The 20,343-nt window shown below is 42.2% G+C and overlaps 1 protein-coding gene across 4 annotated transcripts in view; it reads right to left on the bottom strand.

Annotated features, from left to right (window-relative positions):
- Positions 1-570: 570 nt before the first annotated feature.
- Positions 571-20,343, bottom strand: part of synj1 (synaptojanin 1) — a 45,647-nt gene continuing 25,874 nt past the window's right edge. For 3 of the 4 annotated variants that reach the window (XM_080434578.1, XM_080434579.1, XM_080434577.1), the window contains exons 17-28: positions 19,796-19,954; positions 18,892-19,048; positions 17,733-17,856; positions 17,165-17,377; positions 15,185-15,263; positions 13,874-14,039; positions 13,041-13,223; positions 11,739-11,858; positions 9,546-9,595; positions 7,914-8,097; positions 6,017-6,423; positions 571-4,382 (exon numbers count right to left, since the gene is read on the bottom strand). In XM_080434578.1, the coding sequence (XP_080290704.1) occupies positions 3,366-4,382; positions 6,017-6,423; positions 7,914-8,097; positions 9,546-9,595; positions 11,739-11,858; positions 13,041-13,223; positions 13,874-14,039; positions 15,185-15,263; positions 17,165-17,377; positions 17,733-17,856; positions 18,892-19,048; positions 19,796-19,954 (2,859 nt within the window). In that variant the 3' untranslated portion in view covers positions 571-3,365. The remainder of the gene's footprint in view (positions 4,383-6,016; positions 6,424-7,913; positions 8,098-9,545; positions 9,596-11,738; positions 11,859-13,040; positions 13,224-13,873; positions 14,040-15,184; positions 15,264-17,164; positions 17,378-17,732; positions 17,857-18,891; positions 19,049-19,795; positions 19,955-20,343) is intronic. The other variant, XM_080434580.1, reaches the window with a different exon arrangement.

A 20,343-nucleotide genomic window follows, 5' to 3' on the forward strand; every position in this document is an offset into this window, starting at 1 on the left:
CAATGGAGTTAGGAGTTTTCGTCAGAGGCGCTTTTTAATACTTTTCATATGTTATTATAAAAAAAAAAATTACACAGATGTAGAGGGGGTTCAATAGCGTTGATTTATGAAAAAAAAACAAAAAACTGAAAATGGAGTTAGCTGGTCCCGGTTGGACATCGACGATATAATATAATTACATATTCAAATATTTGTTTTGCACTGAATCAAATGTTTTATAGTCATGATTCACCAGGAGCACCTGGATGGCTTGCTTCCAGGTTAAAATAATTAATATAAATATTTTCGGAAATCTGAACGGGCTTTCGATCTGTGGCAATTACTCATTCACCTGTTGGGAGTATTATATTTAATAATTTAGATGTAATATTTGCTTTTTCTTCTTTATTTCAATCGTGATTTGTTTTTAATCTACTCAAGGAATCACACTATATGTGATAAAGCGAATAGTGAGATACCTTACCAGGTACAGTTTAAATGTCTCATATCTGATCAATAGAATAGTTACAGGCACCACTGTACATAATCAAGCTCTCACAGCATAAATAATACAAGACAAGCAGGTGACATCTAGGTCAACTGACATTTATTATTGCATACATACAACACAATGTGCAGTCAGCTGTCTGTGCACTTACAATATGGAGCCTCGGTTATTACATAGTACATGAATTGCAGCTTTACACTTTTCTCTTTAATACATACAGAATATGGTCATACGACACGAGAATTGTATTTACTATGGATTATAATCATAAAAAGGGGACACCAACCTGACAAAAAAGGACTCGGGAGTAAATTGTTGTTTCCTATAAAACCTCATCTTGAACATGACATGACACATTATAAGCGCTGGCTAGTCACCTATTGAGAAATGCTTAAGCTACAGCATCTACTGCACACATCTGAACAACATAAATGCATTTTTATAAGATTACACATTGACTTCCAGCACAGGGCAGTAAGCAGCTGGCGGCTGGTTGAATCACTTGATTACGATGTCACCGCATTCAGTATAGTGACAGTGACATCTGAATCCGTGCAGTGCTAAGACGGTAATTTTTAAATGTGTTTGAATGGGAGCACAGTATATGAGAGAAGCTTTAGTTAGCTGGTACTTTCTTACAGACCCTGATCGCCAACATCCACCACCACTCTCCTAATACCTACAGTAAGTTACTGTATGCCTTCTAAAAACTCGACTTACTCGACTCCTCCTCGATTGTATGTGTGTGTGTGTGTGGGGGGTGGGATGGTCGGGGGTTCAATTATATTACAATGTTGGCATCAGGGGTGGGGTGTGTGGGTGAGGGATTCTACTCGCAGGGACATTTGTGTTTAAACAGTTTGCATGTATCACCAGCAATGTGCCAGTGTCGACAGGTGCCTGGGAAATTTCAAAAATGTAAAAGAAAGGCCAAAGTGGGTGGGTATTGGGTATTGACTGAACACAGTGACACCTAGTTCAGAACCTTAATACATTTTGGGCATATTTATAAGATATGAGTACCCTGTCCTCTAAACCCTACCGAGGGAATAAGTTTGGTTCCACAGGCTGCTGTCTCCACTGCCAAACACTGTACACACACGCATGTCCAGGTACAGACACGATCACACACAATAGACATCACACACCTCAAACACAGCACTTCACAACAGCACCAGGAATATATTATCAAGAGAACTTTTCTCACAACTGAAATGAACGGTAAGTTCCTCTAATTGAGAAAAAATAAAATAAATCAAGTACATCCCCTCTCGCCATGTCCTGTACTAGTCCACGTGCAATCTGCCACTGTGTTACTGTCTGATATATACAGCACTGACCCTGATCAAGTCAACTCAGTAGAGTAGTGTGCCTACGCTATCAAATCAGCTAATTCCCAGATGGAGATGCTTCTAAAGAAATTAGAATGACAAAAAGGATCCCATGTGAAGGGATGACATCAACTCCCAATATGCACAAATGCTTTTTTTTTACTGATTTAAAAGAAAAAAAGCTTGATGCGCTTCCACATGGTGTCTTTGTCAAAAGCTTTAATGGTGTAAAATGGTACTCCTGTGTATGTCTGTCTGGGTACTGCAATAGTTCATTAAAACGGTTACTGCCTTTATTCTTGGGAGTTGCTGTCAATCCCTTTTTACAAGTCAACAAAATACTTGCCGTAAATGAGGCACACACACGTGTACACACATACTGCACACACACACGTAAACCAACATACCACATTCTTTAAAATGTACAGCAGTATGGTTTGAAGCTTTGGATCAAATCATCATGAGTCAAAGCCCTTGACACAGAGGCGAAACTTCTTTGCCCCGTTTCAGCCTACAGGCGCTCTGTAACTTTGTCATACGAGTCTCTGGCTTCAACCCAAAGACAGCAAGTAACAGCCTATCAGTGCATATCGGTTACACTGTGCATACCACGGAAAGTCAGCACAAACACATGTAGCAGGGTAGCGTCCGCCTTGGAAAATGTACGTACATAATCACTATGTATAGGATTTTTTATATAGAGCTTACAAAAATGTAGTCAGCTAAGCAAAACTGCCCCTGCGCATGAAAGTAAAGAGGGAACAGAAAAATGGCTTGATTCGACACTTGACCACCGAGATGATATCACAGAGCATTTGTTTCTGCGGCAGTGAACGGTTTCACGGTTTAACGCTTCAGAGTTGGCGACGTCGATAAAAAGCATAGCAAGATATGAGAGTTAACTCAAGCCAAGCAGTTAAGAACGCACAAAACTGTAAACAGACGGTACAATTCTTTGCAACTCAAAGTAATTGATAAAGACAACAAAAACATTTTACGGTGACCACATACCTGTGATGCATAGCCAACAATGTCATAATGCAGAACGGGCGAGGGGAAAAATACACAGTGCGTGCGGACGTATGATATCATACTGATCACCAGTGGCGACACCGCAAATGACTGCACGTTTGATATTGCACAGGACGCTTTACACACACATTACTGTGCGTGTAGAAGATATACTTTATATAACTATATAGACACAGGCACACGTTTCCTGCCATAAATAAAAAATAAACATCATAACCATCCATATTAAAACAACTGCTGTTAATATATCCCATACCAAGGGATGCCAGTTATGAGGATAGTACACGCAACAACTTAGGCCTACACGTTTCACCGTGCTGCTTAAATGCCCAGGGTGCGATGTCTATCCTTTCATCTAATTCAGAGGGGGTGAGTGGTCTATACTTAAATACTGTCTCTTTTGTACATACCATACACGCACATATACACATTAAATGTATATGATATATTTTTTTATCATAGATCTATACATATCTGGATATGCCCTATAACAGCTGAGTCGACGCGTCCTCGTCCTATCTCTCGGTGAACTCCTTAGGGAAGGTGAAGCCATCGCTGGGGGCAGTCCTGGAGGGGATGGGAGGAGGGAGAGAAGGGAATGCTGAAGAGGAAGATGATGATGTGGTGCCCGGCAACGCCCAGTTCGTGTCTGAGCCAAAGCCAGACGAGGGGAGTAGCAGTGCCTGAGGATGTAGTAACAGAGAGCCGGCGGAGGGCGCAGATGGAAGCGACTTGGACGGGACAGGGAAACGGTCCTCGTCAAAAGTGACCCACTGCTGGGCGTGGTTCCCCGGCTGGCGCAGGGGGGCAGTGCCTGTGGCGGGGAGGGAGGAGGGCGGCGCCATGGGAAGGGTTGGGGCCGACGTAGGGACAAGTGGGAGCAGAGGAGCGGGCAGGGGGGTGAAAGCGGACGGCGGCCCGTGCAGTGACATGTTCCTGTTGAGCTGGGAGGCGGGCAGCAGGGCTGCTGCCGGGGTTGGGTTCAGCGTTGGAGCCGGGGTGGGGATGAGGGTGTGACTGAGGGCAGACGTGGTCCTCTGGAGGTCTGGCTTGAAAGCCTGGTGCTGAGCGCTGAAGTCCGGGGTGAGAGAGCGCGGCTGCTGCTGTTGCGTAAACGGGTCTGCGAAGGGGTTGGTGCTGTTGGGCCGGGGAGGAGCCGGGTCAGATAGGAAGGGGTTGGGAGAGGAACGCGAGATCTCCTGGGAGTGGCCGCGAGAGGACGGGACCGGAGGAGGAGGCGGGAGCAAGGCTGAGGCTAGGGGGGAGGGAGTGGAGAGGGAGGACGAGGAAGAGGAGGAGTCAAGGCCCCGCAAGGCAGACAGGGCGGAGGAGGGGAGGCATGAAGGGAGCGTGTTGGAGGAGAAAACACCGGTGGGAACGGAGGGAGGCGCGCGCATGGACGAGCCTCTGTTCAGGGACTGGGTGTTGTGCCAGGATGTTGAAGAAGAAGAGGAGAGGAGGTCGGATGTGAGCGTGTCGAAGGGGCCAGGCTTCCATTGTGCTTCTCTCTGGATTCCATTCATCCCATTGGTCTGAGGAGGAAAGACAATAAGACCAATCAGAGGTAGTAATTCCTAGTCCAGTCTAGATCCACAATCTACGGGTTACTACTGAACAAATAGTTCAATTGGAAATAACACCTTGTTTTTAGGTGTTTAAAACGGAAAAATCTGCTTTGCATTTCAAAAGCATTTTATGATGCTAATGCAGACAGTTGAACAAATAACCCACACAAAGCCACCGATTAAATCTAAAACACTGAACTAACACATAATGACACAGAATGTAGATGTCTTGTGAAGTAAAATCATGAAGGGCTGGATTCAGAGTTAAGATAAACGCGCACATGGACGGCAGTTAATACCGATTTTGCATATAAGTGCAGCTCTCTGCAATTCAGACGTTGGTTAATATCTTCACCTCCCAGGGATATACAAATGCAGGGTGGGATTTGCTAAAATAACACGTCTGCCAAACACGTAGTTTTGTTAATGTATGGTTATCCGTACAAAAACAACAAAAAATTAAAAAACAACAATTTGGAAATAGTTAAAACACGATTGCCAAATTGTTTGTCATTATAATAGACCCTAGCAATCCAAAAAGACCTTGCAATTTGAAATAGCCTGGTCTCCTTCCTGAGCAAGAATTAAGCATCTGCACATCACTGGTTGGAATAATAGGATCCTTTCCCCAAAATATATTTTGGATTATATTGTGCATCAGTGAAAGAACTCTGAATTCAGGCCTAAGTCGTTGCATATGTGCTCGCTGATCTCGCAGATATGGAAGGACCGCAGAATAACCGTAAGAATGACCAACAATGAACATCACATTACTAGTCATGTAATATGAATATGTGGTTTGGTATGCTGACCAAAAAATAGAATGAAGAACTAACTAAATGAATAATACACCGTTTCATGAGCCTAGCACAAAACAACACACCATTAACAGGCGTGCAATGGACTAATGACATCCAAGTGGAGAGGAATAGAAACAAGTAGAAAGGAGGATAAATCAACTAGAAACATGGGAAAGCAGGAGTGGGCAGAGGTTACTGGGTGTCATGTATGAATGAGAATGGGTCATACATCGGTGCTATGGAGAGGGAGAGAAAGATAACCGTTTTTTAAAATAAATAAAATACCTGTCACCCTGAGGGCTTCTCCGGCTTGTGAGGGAGAGACAAATGCATCAGAGACACAGGAGCAGCAGAAAGAATAACACAGATAGCTATAGACTGGTCTGACGCGAGATAAAGGCGTAGAAGAGACAGCGAGAGAGAGACATTTATCCTATCTGACCATCTCTCTACCTCCTAAACTTTACATTATTATAACCCATTACATTTCATGGTTAATTGATTGTCTTAAAACAAAAATAATGTGAGCATAAATAATGTGAGCATAAATAATTAGAGTACGACTTGGCCAGAACCAACCAGGAAGAGAGTTCTGAATCTACATGGATCTGTATTCTAAGGCCTGATTCATACTTAGTTGTGTTGGGCATCGCAAACAGCATATCTACAAGCTCACAATGCGGTGTGAGCATGTAGATCTGCTATTTTTGATGCACAGCATGGCGCACAACCAAAATAAATACGGCATAACATCACTATCGGTTTCAACAGCTGGAGTCAGAATGTGAGCGTGGCACCAACCTCTGTGACTGGGGCCGTCTCGGATTTGGCACCGTCGGGGGGGAGGGCATTAGAGGAGCGGGAGCGAGGGGGGGGTTTAGGGGAGGCCAGGCCCTGTGGGGGCGCAGAAGTATCAGCGGGTGCGGAAGGAGACGGGGCAGCGGCGGCTGGCTGTGGCTGGAGGGGGGTGGCAAAGGTGGGCAGCATGGGCGGCGGCAGCTGGGACTGGACGGAGGGGGCGGGTTGGGGCTGCATGGGTGCCTGCTGGGGCTGCATGGGTTGCATGGGGGCCTGCTGGGGCTGCATGGGTTGCATGGGGGCCTGCATGGGTGACGAGACCTGGGGTCTGACAGATGCTTGGCCCATGGGAGTTGGAGGTCCAGATCCTGAAGGAGGTGCAGCGGGAGGGGGGCCAGATGGTGGAGGACCTGTACAGAGAACACAACACAACACAGGTACTGGGTTGTTTATCCTTGATGATTATGCCGATGCATCAATGTGACCATGAGCTATATGGAGTGTTGTGATCTGTCTTAAGTGCCTGGCTATGCTTTTTTTGTTTTTCGCTGTATACTGATGGTGTTGATGAACAATGGAACTGGAGGACCCCCCCCCCCCCCCGCCCCCACTTGTTTGACCATGTTTGTCTCGTTTGTTAAGAGTATGTCCATGTCAGTTGCTGTATGTGGATTTTTTTTTTAATTCAATAAAAATATAAAAATCACACCCAGTGTGAAGTGGGCGGTGTCTTGCTAGCTAATCACAATACTGAATGGAGTCAACCAATCATGTACAAAAAATAAATACATTTATTGAAACACTCTTTATGAGAGTGATGAGAGAGAGTGATGAGAGAGAACCACAATGTGTGATTCACTTAAAAAAAAACATAAATGTGTTTTTTTTAAGTGCATAGTCCAATTTATAGGGCTATGCACATGTGTCATGTTTCCCTAGCCAATCACAGTCCTGAATAGACTGTGATTGGCCAATCACGGTGCAGGGTTAGGGGGGTACACTGGTGGCCAATCACAGCGCAGGATTTGGTGTGCAAATATCCAAACCTCACATATAGGGGCGGTTTCACCGCCCAAAAACCGGGTTGTTTATCCTTACATTTGTGGAATAATTCTTATGGTACCTTTACCTTTATGGACATTTTATGCAGTTTTACAAAAATATATTATATTTGCTAAGGTCGATGTGTTATAAAACAATTATCTCTATAATATTTTTTTCTCTCTGCATGTTCTGAGCCCTTTTCAGATAAGTAACATGTTCTGGCGGCTGGGCTGCTGTTGAGGGAATTTTCACTGATGTTTTTTTAAGGAATTCCCATACTGCGGGAAGAGCTTCCGACTTCCGCCTGCAGATTTTCTGTAATCCTTCTTAGTTTCATCATTACATCAAACATAAACAAACTGCCACTGCAACAGTGCAGATTACATCAATGCTGGTCTAAGAGATTCACTGAGAAATATATATTTTTATATGCACACATACGTAACTACAAAGAAAAATTCATGACAGGAAGCACTTCCTGGGTTTAATGCTGTAGGCGAAAACATGGCAGACGGGGAGATCATTTTCTCTCACTGGTGGGTGGAGAAATGGGGAAGGGGGGTCTCAGCTCCAATGTGATGTACAATTGGAGAGCAAATCAAACAGCCCATTTGAGGCATAGCACATGAAAAGAAGGTTTTGGTAGAAGGACATCACAGAACCCCAAAGATGACCAAAAACTAAGAAAAAGTGAAATTACATGTTATAGCCCTTTTAACCCCAATATATATTTTGTCATACGACGAGTAGTATGCCGAAAAAAGCCTATCCACAAGCTGGCTCAGTATGACTATTAGCTACTATACCAGTCTGTGGTGTGAGTGTGTGTGCATACAGTATGTGTGTATTTGCTCACCGAGAGGCAGGTCAGGGGGTTTGCCCTGAACTGGTCGTGGAGCTCCAGGGTGGGTGTCAGGAACGGGTCGCGGGGCCCCGGGATGTACATCTGGAGTCGGCCGTGGGGCTCCTGGATGTGAGGGGGGCGGTGGGCGAGCAGCCTGGGGGGGCATACTGATCACCCCGGCTCGAGGAGGGATATTCTGTAAGACAAAGGTAGACAAATATAATATAGACTTCCACTTCTGTTGAGGCACATGCTGTTTGTCATTGCGGTTAGTATGATAGGCTGTTTTTAAGTTATTTGGTTTGTACTTTTTCTTTCTTTTTTAAGCCTTTCAGCATCAGAAATAATTACACATGACCCTAGTTCACTTTGGATATAGGATTATGTCGGACACACCTGGCTTCTGATCTCCTACTCACATCTTACTAGATACTCCACGGTCAAATAACAGTAAGAACAATTGTACCGGGGAAGAGATCAGAAATACGAGAACAGACCAATGAATATTGGCTTAAGTCAAATCCACATTGAGCCCCCAGCATGAAGTTTGCAAATATCCAATCAATCAATAGCTAAATGAACAAGTTGAGGGCGATGATCAATAGGAACACAGAGTGAGAGATTGTAATATCTCTTGAGACAAGATCGACCTGGAAATTATCTCATCAATCAACTATGGACAGGACAGTTGAGAAAACAACACAATCCAGGGAGTGGTGTTTGCTGTATGACAAGAAAACTGGTCAAATCCAAGGTAGATCTATACTTCTCACGCATTCGTGTTCCGAGTACGTTTAGCTCCACCATGCACAGTGAGTGTTACTAGTACACAACGGAAGCAACGGATAACAAACACCTGGACACATGTATAGATAGAACGCATATATAGAATGGAACATATAGATGTACATACTTTCTATATAGATGTACATATCTTACAGCACATTCCATAAATCCGATACTAAATTACCCCCCCATTCTGAACATTTGCCCATTGTTCATCCCCCCATTAATGCTTAAGATTGTTCTTACTGCTAACGCTGACGATGTATAGATGTATATATTTTATTGCAAATTTTACCTGATACTAAATCATCCTCCCCCAATTCTTAACACTCCCTAGTAGTGCATATTCCCCACTGATGCGACAGTTATTTGCAGGTAATTTCCTTTAACATTAGGTTTAGAGTGTGTACTCTATCTTTAATCTTATTTTTATTTCTATAAAACCAGTATTATTTTGTCTATACTATATTGTCTAGCAGTCATGCCACACCAACATTTCACTGCTTGCACCTGTATGTGTGAGTGACAATTAAAACTGTATTTTCTCCTGGTCCCTGATTATAAAAGTATTTGTGTAGCACTTTTTATAGCAGCTTACAAAGCCGTTTAACAGTAAAATAAGTGCTGACATTACACATGTAAATTTAATTAATTAAAATGTCTCTAAAATAATTTGTAAGAACATGGCAACTCACACAGTAAATGGTAAAACTATAAACCCAGATAAAAGGCACCAAAACAACTAGATAAAAAGGTTAGAAGTGACGAATGGTAGAAAAAGGAGAGTAAGATGAGAAACAGAGAAAACGTATGCATCTCAAATTTAGACATGAACAGTCATCAAAATTGTAAACTCACCGGTCTGGGAACGGCCCCAGGTCCAGCACCTGCAGCTGATTGGCCGCGACCTGGAACAAAGATTCATGAAAGACATCAGCACAACTAATCACACTCATAAAATAAGAAATCTCACATTTCAACTCATACGAGACCATTCTCGTGTTTCTCGCCTCACAGAAACGCAACCGAAATTTCCCTCAGGCTGGCTGCATTATTTAAATACTGTACATTTTTAAGAAATGTTTTATTGGATAGTAGAGTGTATAGGGGTGAGAGAGAAGAGAGACATGCAAGACATATCGGGAGTCAGATTCGAACTCGGGCCATCATGACTCATAAGGTGCATCTGGTCCGTGCACTGGCTGAGCCACCACGCACCCCAGCTGGCTGCATTATTAACAATGACTCATCCATTCCTGAACTGAAGGAGAGGTCTGGAAAATAAGCAGAACTTGTTCTGCAAGGCCCCCCCCCCCCACGCACACACACCACAGGCACAATGCACACATGCATTGCACAATTGCGAAACACACACACACACACACACACACACACACACACACTACACATATAGGCCTGTCACAATTATTACATCATCGTCTAATCGCAATTATTTTTGCATAATAGTCATAATCGTTTCCATGTTGAAAGATGTTCACACATTTTCGAATATTAAAAAAAAAACTGAAATAGCAGATCTACAAGCTTGTAAAATTGTAGATTGTAGATCAGCTATTTCTGCTATTTTTACATGTATGAAAATCATTAAATTATGTCAATTATTTCAGTTATTTGTCATATCTGCCCTGTGCAATTTTTGATTATGAAGCCTTAAAAGGCTTCATATGTTCCAATGTTCAATACTAAAAAACACAATTAAATCGCTAATCACAATTATTTGAGTGTCGTCAACTTAAATTTGTAATCGAGACAGCCCTAAACACATATACCGATCCTACGTACCTATCTATCTATGCTTTCACTACAAGCTCTAGTCTAGCTCAACCGTTGCAACTTCACACGTGACCTGCCGACTCTTGGGTCTGTACACTGGACTGATGTACAGTTCCGTTTGCAGTACTGACAAACGAGGCTCTGTCATCGCTGGTGGTACTCACCTGCAGCACTGTCTGGTCGGGAGAGGGCGGGGCTTTTTGGTCCTTCGCAGCACAAAATAAACCACATTCCATTTAATAATTTACCGTATGCCCAAAGTGACACCACTGCAACTGAGATGCTATGGCAATGCGACAGCAAAGCATTCGCGACCTACTGCATGATACGCTGATATTTTTGTGGGCATTTCTGCTTTATCATTGACAGGACAGTGTAGAGACAGGAGAGCGAGGGAGTGGGGCAGGAGTTGACAGTGTCTTACACTAGTCACCAACCTGGATTTGACACATGCTCAAACCATTAAGTCTGATTTATACTCCTTCATACGATCTATAAAGCTCACAAACTCATCACAATGCGTCATGAGCTTGTAGATCGTACATTTCCCCGCAAACGATACCACCGTACGACGGAGTATAAATTAAGAAAATATGATCCTCAATATGGACAATAGTGAAGCGCATTAAACAAAAGATAATATAAATGTATATATTATGTATATTCAACAGTAGATTTTAGAAAGGAAAATAGCTATTTTTTTATTGAGCTTCAGTCATGGTTTTTATTAAAAGCTTAAAAGCTAAAAGCAAAACCCATTAGCGAGCAGGACCTGGGTTTGCTGATAACAGCCATACAGCATTCCTTTTAAATAAATATTTCTGTGGAAAATAGCGTCTCCTACTGGCACATGCTACACTTACATGTGTAAGCAAACCATACATCAGCCATGTGCGCACACATGCATACATGTTGACATTGACAATAATCACTTTACCTCCCATGTCCTTTCTACCTGTTAGAGGACTCCCCCCTCCTTCAGGTATGATGGGATGGAGTGACATTAAGGTACCAAATGTTAAGTCTGTCTACAGTGTATGGCTTTATCTCAGTTAAGACTATCGGCTTCAAAGTATATTTATCACCTGTCATATCGACATCTCTAATTAAAGTGCAAAAATTATAATATCAATCTTAGGGTGCATATCGCTAAACCTTTCAGCACCATTCGAGTGATTTCAGAAGAGTAGGACACATTTCAAAAAGGGAGACACTGGTGATCTGTTCAGAGGGGGAGAGGGTGATTGCCCGCCATACCTGAAGGAGGTGGGGGACGCTGGGGGGGTGCAGGTCTGGCTGGTGGGGCGCCAGGGCGCGGGGGAGGTGGGCGTTTGGGTTCCATGCCTGGTGCACCGGGCTGGAAGTCAACAGGAGGTCCTATGAGGGGTGGGGAGCATGTCGATTATTAAAACAGGTACAGTATTAGTCTCAGAAACCGATTTTCTGGAGTAAAATCATACATTGGTGTGCCTGTGTCTGTCCACACAAATGAAGGACTGTCAAGAGTCAAGATACGCAGAGTTAGAATGTTTGCAAATTCACCCCATGTAGGATAGTTATTTTCCACTCTGACAAATCTGACTTTATGATTAAAAAGAAACTATTGATGAGCCTTTCAGTTCAGTGTTGATAATTATTGTAGTTTACAGAGCCAACAATATTTTTGACGCCAGCCATATTGCCAGAGAAAATGTCATGTTCAACTTCTGTTTATTTCAGACATTCTCTGTGTCCTACAACTGCCATGATCCCTTTTGCGGGCAAGCACTGGCCTGGCATAACAATATATATGAGTCTGTGACCGCCATTACATCAACTTGATTCATATTATCTGAGGTCAAGATCACTAGTTTGCCCTAAACTCTGAACACTGAACAAAGACAATGTCACGGCCAAGGGTAGTAATTAATTCCAGGATGCAAGGGTTGTAGTTTTCATATTCACAGATTGCATCCCATTGACATCTAGTGTCTAGTGTTTTAACAACTTAAATAGCCGATTTACAACGTGTTGTAGACGTCACGTTGTCGGCTATTTTGGCTGAATGTTTGCCTCTTGTGACATGCCCAGAATAGCGACGCCATCATGTTAAGAGCGTCAAGAGGCTGACACAGCATTGAGACAAATATTTTTAGAGTAGTTTGCTTGCTTTCTTCTCTCAACATTTGTCTTAATGCTGCTGTGTCAGCATCAGTGTCTTATTCCCTGGTACTTTGTCAGAGCTGTACATAACTCAAATGTTTCAACACCACACAACCATTAAAAAACACTACAACAGCTAACTAGTACATAGACAAATCACTAATGTCAAGTAGTATAGAGCAAATCACCACACCCACACGTTACCTGCATCATCACCTGCTTTTCTACTTGGTAATGGGCTTAAACCTCCTGCCATGCATTATGATGAATAAAAGCAAAAATTGGAGTTTAGATTCCCCAAAAGGTGGTGTAGGAGACTTGCTTGAGAGGATTACAGTACTGTGCTTTGAGCAAATTAGGATATTACATGTTCAATTATGTGTGTGTGTGTGTGTGTGTAATAAAGCACGTTGTTACCTTGCTGTGGCCGGGAGGGTTGCGGCCCCCGGGTGGGTCTGTAGGCGCCTGAGGGTTCTCCATGTGTGGGGGAGTGGCAAGGGCTGCCCCCCGGAGAGGGGAGGGGGGAGGATCCAAGATTGAGGCTGAATCCGGGCTGCAGGTGTTGGGGCAGAATATCCTCCACCTCTGCATCCACGTCACCTGGTACAGGAGACATGTGGAGATTGGGTATGCGTGCGACAGATGGATGAGATGATAAAGATTGAGATGAACCCATTAAGACCTGAGGACGATTCTACGAATGCCTTCTAAATCAGTAGTTCTCACACTTTCAAGATTTTTCAAAAAAAGGTAAACAAATTGTAGATGTACAAGCTTGCGGCACAAAGTGGCGCGCTGTGAGCTTGTATATCTGCTATTTTTTACGCAAAAATCTAATATGACACCGACGTTTTCCCGGTTTTAATGGGTAAAATGGTGGAATCCTTCAGCCATTGTGGCCGGTGGACAGAAAAAAAAGATTGTTTCCTGCACTGAATTACATCAATAACACAAGACATTCTAAATATACTATACATTATGATGTTCAACCGTTACTAGGACATGTGAAACCTCCTGTCACTGTCCGGTCAGCTGTTTTCACCAAAGCCAGTAGAGGAAAGGCTTTTGTTTGCACCACTAGAAAGGGGAAGGCTTCTAAAGATCTTATGGACATTTTTTGCATTTTACATAACTTTGCGGTTTGCCTACAGCTCTCGAGACAGAACACATTGGAAGCTGAATGTCATTTTCACATGTCCTCCTCTCAATAGAATGACAGGATTCAAATTAGATCTTTATAGCCACTTCACCTTCCATATCGTAGTCGTCGTCACCCATGTCTGTGTCCTCGGCTAGCAGAGTGGAGCTGACTGAGGAGGGGATGCTGCCACAGATCCTCTCCACGCTCATCTCTTCCTCCAGGCTCTTTGTCCACCCAGGATTCTTCAGACGGACATCTATCACCTTACCAAGGACCTACAGTACACAATCAGAGAGAGAAGAGAAAGAAATATGCAGCGAGTGAGTGAGAGAAAGAAAGAAAGAGGGGGTGGGGTGGCAACACTAATAGATAAATATATTAACCGTTTTACAAATCTTTACAATAAAAATAAAGTGTTCATTTGGGACAAACTAGGGTTGGAATATACAGACTTGGTATACCAGGATTTAATCCATTTCCATAAACCAAGATAAAAGTATTTTCCCCAACAGATTGGTCCGGTATGTTTTGTAAAAGTATTTTCCCCAACAGACTGATGCGAAACTAAGTGAAATGATAGGCCTATTTCTAAATATGCGCCACTCCGTCTGCTTGCTTGTGTGCTCTGACAGCAACCGTGTTTACTGGAAAAAACTGCCAGCTACCTCAACTACCTTGAAATGCAGTTTCTATTCTTAAGATGAATGGCAAACACATGATACTGTAAATGTGCAGGTGGTCCAACCAGTGGCTGTTGATCTAACACAGAACAGGGTTTGTCAAGTGCTGAGAGCGGCTGCTGTAGGCCATGTCAATCACAAATGTTCTTATTTAACTAAAGACAAAGAATGACAAAGAATCCAGAGCACACACACAGGATAATATAATATGGGCAAACCTGATGAAGCGGGTAGCAAAACACTTCGAAGTCTTCAAATCAAATAAAGAAAGTTAAGTTCTACAGTACTTTATAATAATAGTGTGTTCTGGATTATGTGTCTATTGATATATAGTTAATAATGTAATTGTTTCTGTGATTCTGTGCTTGGTTGACCTCAAGGATAAAATAAAACAAAAAGTGACATTTGATCATGGCGCATTCTCACTATCTCAAAGCAGATGGTAAAACAAAAAGTTATAACACCTGCAGTTAAGACTATTATATGGACCCCCAGTGTAAAAACATGTAATACAAGGTTATAGTAAGAGTCTAAACCAGTGGTATTCATTTCAATTATGTGTCCATGGAGGTGCAAATGTGCCTACTAAAACATTGAAACTGGACACTAAAATAGCTGCATTCACTTTAAAGAGCTACACTCTAAAATGTTGACGGCTTGCAACTGTAATTAGCTAAGTTACCCGGTGTAGTGTTGGAATGTTAGTGTGTTAGTAGTTTGTATTGTCTGTGATGACTCACAGTGGAGGCGCTCAGAGAGAGAGCTGCCAGGGCAGAGTAGCCCTCCAGGAACGTCACCCACATCTTCTCCTCAACAAACCTGAAAAGACAAGTAAAATTTACTGTGACTGTGACAGAGTCATGAGCAGGGGGTTGAGTGTAGTGTTGGGTATGGGTCAATATGACATCATAGATATAGTTTGATGAACATTATACCTCACTTAATGATTGCCAATATCTCACGATGGCAACACTCCCAAAAACACATCCACCTTTTTTGCATTCTAATCATAAATATTATTGATTAAACTGTGGTATAATTGTAAAAATAGACTCGCTATTGCTTAAATATAAATCTTAAAAATAGCTTAAAAATGAATCAAACTTTACGATGGGGCATTTAAGCCAGGAGTGTTGGACCTGAGGTTCAGACAATGGACGGAACTGGGTGTAACAACCATATGCCTGTTGATTAAGAAAAATGAAATGAAAAGCTTTGAAGAATTAAAGAACATGTACAATTTGGCAAATCAAGATTTATTTAGATACTTACAAATGAGAGACTACTACATTAAAATAATTAAAATAGCTGAGGATGAAATACATCCGATAATAAAACTCTTTATACGGGCATATGGTGAGGTTGTACCCAGGACTGTATCTAAAATATATTCATGTTTGATGGAATCGAAAAAACACTCAACAATATATGTTAAGAATAAATGGGAAAAAGAGTTGGGTGAGAATATTCCAGAGAAGAAGTGGCATGATATGTGGGAAATGCACCAGACAACAACACAATCAAAGGGATGGAGGGAATTTATATGGAAGAACCAAATTCGGTATTTCATCACACCCCAGATTAAGAGTAAACAAATAAAAAATCAACAGCCATGCTGGAGAAATTGTGGCACCATTGACTCCAATCATACACACGTCTTCTGGAGCTGTACAAAAATTCAACCCTTCTGGGAAACTCTGCACTCAACCATATGTGAAGTTCTAGGTTACGAAATTCCACATTCTTGTCTTGTATTGTATTTGGGTCAAATGGAAGGAACTGTACATCCAGGAGACTATTATCTAGCCAAAATCCTCCTGGCGGCAGGGAAAAAGGCTATCACCAGGAACTGGCTCAAGACTGACACACCGGACTATAAACAGTGGAGAAACATAGTGGACAATATTCAGGACATGGAAAAGTTAACATTCAAACTGAAAATAAGGGAAGATCTCTTTGAAAAAAGATGGGGGAAATGGTTAATATATATACTCCAAAAAGGAGAGAAGTGATATTGTAAGGAAAACAAGGTATATGCGCACCCCCACAAAGGTTATCAATGATTAATTTACTTTAATTATGATTTGATTTTATTTTTTTGTTTGTCTTTAAGTATGTGTAATTGTCTGTCTTTTATGTTTTGTATTGTTTTATTTCATAAAGTGATAAATGTAACTGATCTGAAATATCCTCAATAAAAACAAAGTTATAAAAATTAAAATAAAAAATCAAACTTAATTATGTAACATTTCCTATGTGATCCATATTCATATGCCTGAGGTAGCCTGTTTTGAAAGTCATTCCAAGTACCATCTGTGACAGACTCCTTGCTTGTGTTGTTTACATGCAACTCGCCATCAAACTTCCTCCCCTTTGCGGCCAAGAGGTCACTGTCACCATCTTCTTAAAAAAAAGATGGTGCATTGTTTCTTTTCACAAAGTTTCCTTTGGCCATGACAGAATTATCTGATGGCAATGGGCACTTACACAGGATTCCATCATAACACCTGTCCTTGGAGGTTTCTATAAACAATGGCCCCTCAGTAGACCATGGAGGTAAAGTTTCAAAACATTTTCTGCACATACAGTACTGTATGTCAGGGTTATTTTATGCTAGCAACACAGTAGAAAAGTTATCTAGTTGTTTTTAGATTTTCATAATTCTACATTTTATTTGTATAGCGGTTTTCAATTTCATAATACTCAAATCTGACGCTCACCTGATGAGGATGACCTCTCCAAAATCGGTGAACTTGTCGAGTAGCTCGTCGATGAGCGCATCATCAAAGTAGTCATCAGGCCCGGAGGAACAGAGGGACACCAGGATGGTTCCATCTGGAGGCCCCTGGTGGGCGATGACGTCCTTATACACCTCGTGCCTGGCATAGGGGTCAACCTCAAGGATGTCCACGTCTATTATGGCCACCACAGGCCTGGGAACGGCAACGGAGGCAACGAGGAAGACATTGGTGTTAGATTAGTCTGGTGGTCCTGCCTATACTGTAAACATACATTTAATATGTTTCAAGTAATTTTTATGTAAACTTCGGAAATGCGTTTTCAAAATGCATCACAATATTGTGGTCCCCACACATTCACACATTCAGTCGAAATGTTGAAAATATATATTTTCTTTGTCTGTTCTGAGACAAGTGAAATATACAGTATTTGTATTTTTGCTATATGTGAACATATAATGGGACTACTCTTATAGCCAAGTCTAACTTTGCATTCTGTCCGCTGTCATGTATCTTTGGGTCAGCTTCAATCCAGTTCACTGTACTGTACCTATGATCTGAAGTCTTGAGTTCGGCTCTGCCGTAGTACTTCAGGGTGCCAGGGGTCCAGGGGCATTCAGGGTGGTCCTCGCTCTCAGGCATAGGAGCTACCCCAACTACATTCATCTCCTCAGCTGTCAAACACACAGATATATGCAGGTGAGATAAAATAAGACAAGTTAAGGTAAGGCAATGTACGTTCATACAGGATTTTCTTCATCCCAGGAGGAAATCCAGAGAGGAAATTGATGCTTTATTTCAGACAGATACAATGAGAGACAGACAGGAAATGCAGGACAGGGGGATGACAAGCGGTCGTGCATCGGGCCTAAAATTGGGGATAGCTGTGAGGAGGACAATAGCCTTATTTATATAGTATGCGATCTTGCTGTGTGATTGTCCGGAGTGCCCCTAAAATGTGTAAGTTTGATATAAATTGCATTCACGAGAACAAGAGCTTTGAAAAGAGATAGAGCCTCAAACACTATTGTTCCCATAAAATGATTTATACAGGCAACATCTCAAGTCTGTGCCTGACTCTTTCTGACATTTTGAAACTGCATGGGCTTTTTGCCCACGCAGTTTCAAAACGTTTTCCGATTAAATACCTGTAAGAAACAGGTGTATGAACAGTGTATGAATCACAATCTATTTTTTATGATAGATGCTGGGTTTGGATCGAGAACCTGAGTATTGATGTGCATGTTTACCCCTAAACTCAAGTGTAAGAAAACAATGAAGAAAGCTGAGAGCACACATTAATCTATTTTCAGCAGACTCTAGAGTGTCCAAAACTGTTTCTCAACCAGAGTTGCAGGACACCTAGAAAGCCTCAACAGATTTTCTCACAGGTCATTGTCCAAAGAACAACTTGAGCAGAGGAACACTGTGATGTTGAATGTATTTGGTCTTGCATGGACAATGAAAACCTGGATCTAGATTCAAACATTACTCATCATCAAGTTATTCACTTCAGTCTCTTCAGTTTCTGCGGAGCATATCTGGTACAGTTCCTCTGTTTTTAATTGAGACAGGATAACGGTTGGCAGGAAAGTGAGGGTGTTAAGGAGGGTTGACATGTAGCACAGATATGAAGATGGGAATTGAACTCATTATGTTTAACGGTTACGTGATCAACAGATTAATTGCTCTACCGGCACCACCCTCACCAGTCTTGTCAAAGTTCCACTTCCTCCTCTTCCAGAGCACGCGGTCGGTCCAGGCCGGGGTCCGACACTTCTCGCTGGTGTCATAGTCATCTGAGAACAGGTCGTACTTATAGGTGGGGGCAAAGTCCAGCTTCCCTTCAGTGTACCCTTTGAAGACCTGTGTAGACAAAACGGGAGACATTTAAAAGGCAATACTAAAATCAGCTTAAATGTTGACCAAAAATGTAGGATGGACTATGATGGATTAAACGCAGAGAAGGTCCAAGAGTGCAGCGGATACATTCTGTAACCAATACCGATCATTATATCACTGTGGAAAAAATGAGCATACAGCCATACACACATAAAAATATTGGTTCTTCAGCAATACATTGGGATCATGGATTGGGACGAGGTGCTATATAGCACTGCTGCTTTACAAAGAACCTGTTAAGCGCCTGTACGGTTTTAGAGGTTCTCTACTGGTTCTTCAGCTTAGTTTAGGCACCTTTAATGGTTCTATATACTGCACACATGTAGCATCCATTGCTATGCAAAATTATTTTGTCTGCAATGCATATGAACATCATCTATTGTACTTAGCTCCTTGATCAACACTTTGAAAACCGTCACTTGAGTGGTCAACCTCACTGACAGCAATGTCTTTGCTGTCAACATCCTAGTTGTATGTTCACATTATGTCCAGTTACACTACAATATGGAAGGCCTGTGTGTTCAGTTCACTGTTGTTGGTAGTCAAGTGAAGGTGGTGTTACTACAAAACACATCGGACTGTGTGTGTGTGTGTGTGTGTGTGTGTGTGTGTGTGTGTGTGTGTGTGTGTGTGTGTGTGTGTGTGTGTGTGTGTGTGTGTGTGTGTGTGTGTGTGTGTGTGTGTGTGTGCGCGCGCGCGTGTCAGTCATACCAGTCCAGCGCTCTTCTGTTCCACTAACTGGTCTCCTGTGGTCAGGGCATCCCAGTCCTGTTGTTTGATTAGCTCTTTGACCTCTTCATTGGGTTGGCTGATGCGATAGTTGAAGTCCCCACACCAGAACACATAATCATGAGAGTCCAGCAGACGACCCTGTGAGCAGGACAGAAGAAAACATTGAGCCAGTGTCCACTGGTGCTGCATGATATATATCACGAATACATATATTACAGTTGAAATAATCCTGATCGACATAGCAAGAATCAACTTTCTTTTCTTTATAGCAGAAAATGTTTCCGAAAGATTAATAAAACATATATCATGGTGGCATGCAGATCTTCAGTTCAACAAATCAATATATAAAGAAGTGCAACAAACAAAAGCCCCACAAAACTATGAAAAAAACCATATCAGCGTTTTGCCCTCATCGCCTGGTTCAGCATTTTATGATGGGTGAATACTGAAAAGCACTTCTTAACTCATTGAGTGCCATTAACGTGTTTCACGTGTTTTAGCGCTATGGTGCAACGTGCCATTAACGT

Source organism: Gymnoscopelus braueri (assembly GCF_963280865.1).
Source record: "Gymnoscopelus braueri genome assembly, chromosome: 8".
NCBI classification, from domain to species: domain Eukaryota; kingdom Metazoa; phylum Chordata; class Actinopteri; order Myctophiformes; family Myctophidae; genus Gymnoscopelus; species Gymnoscopelus braueri.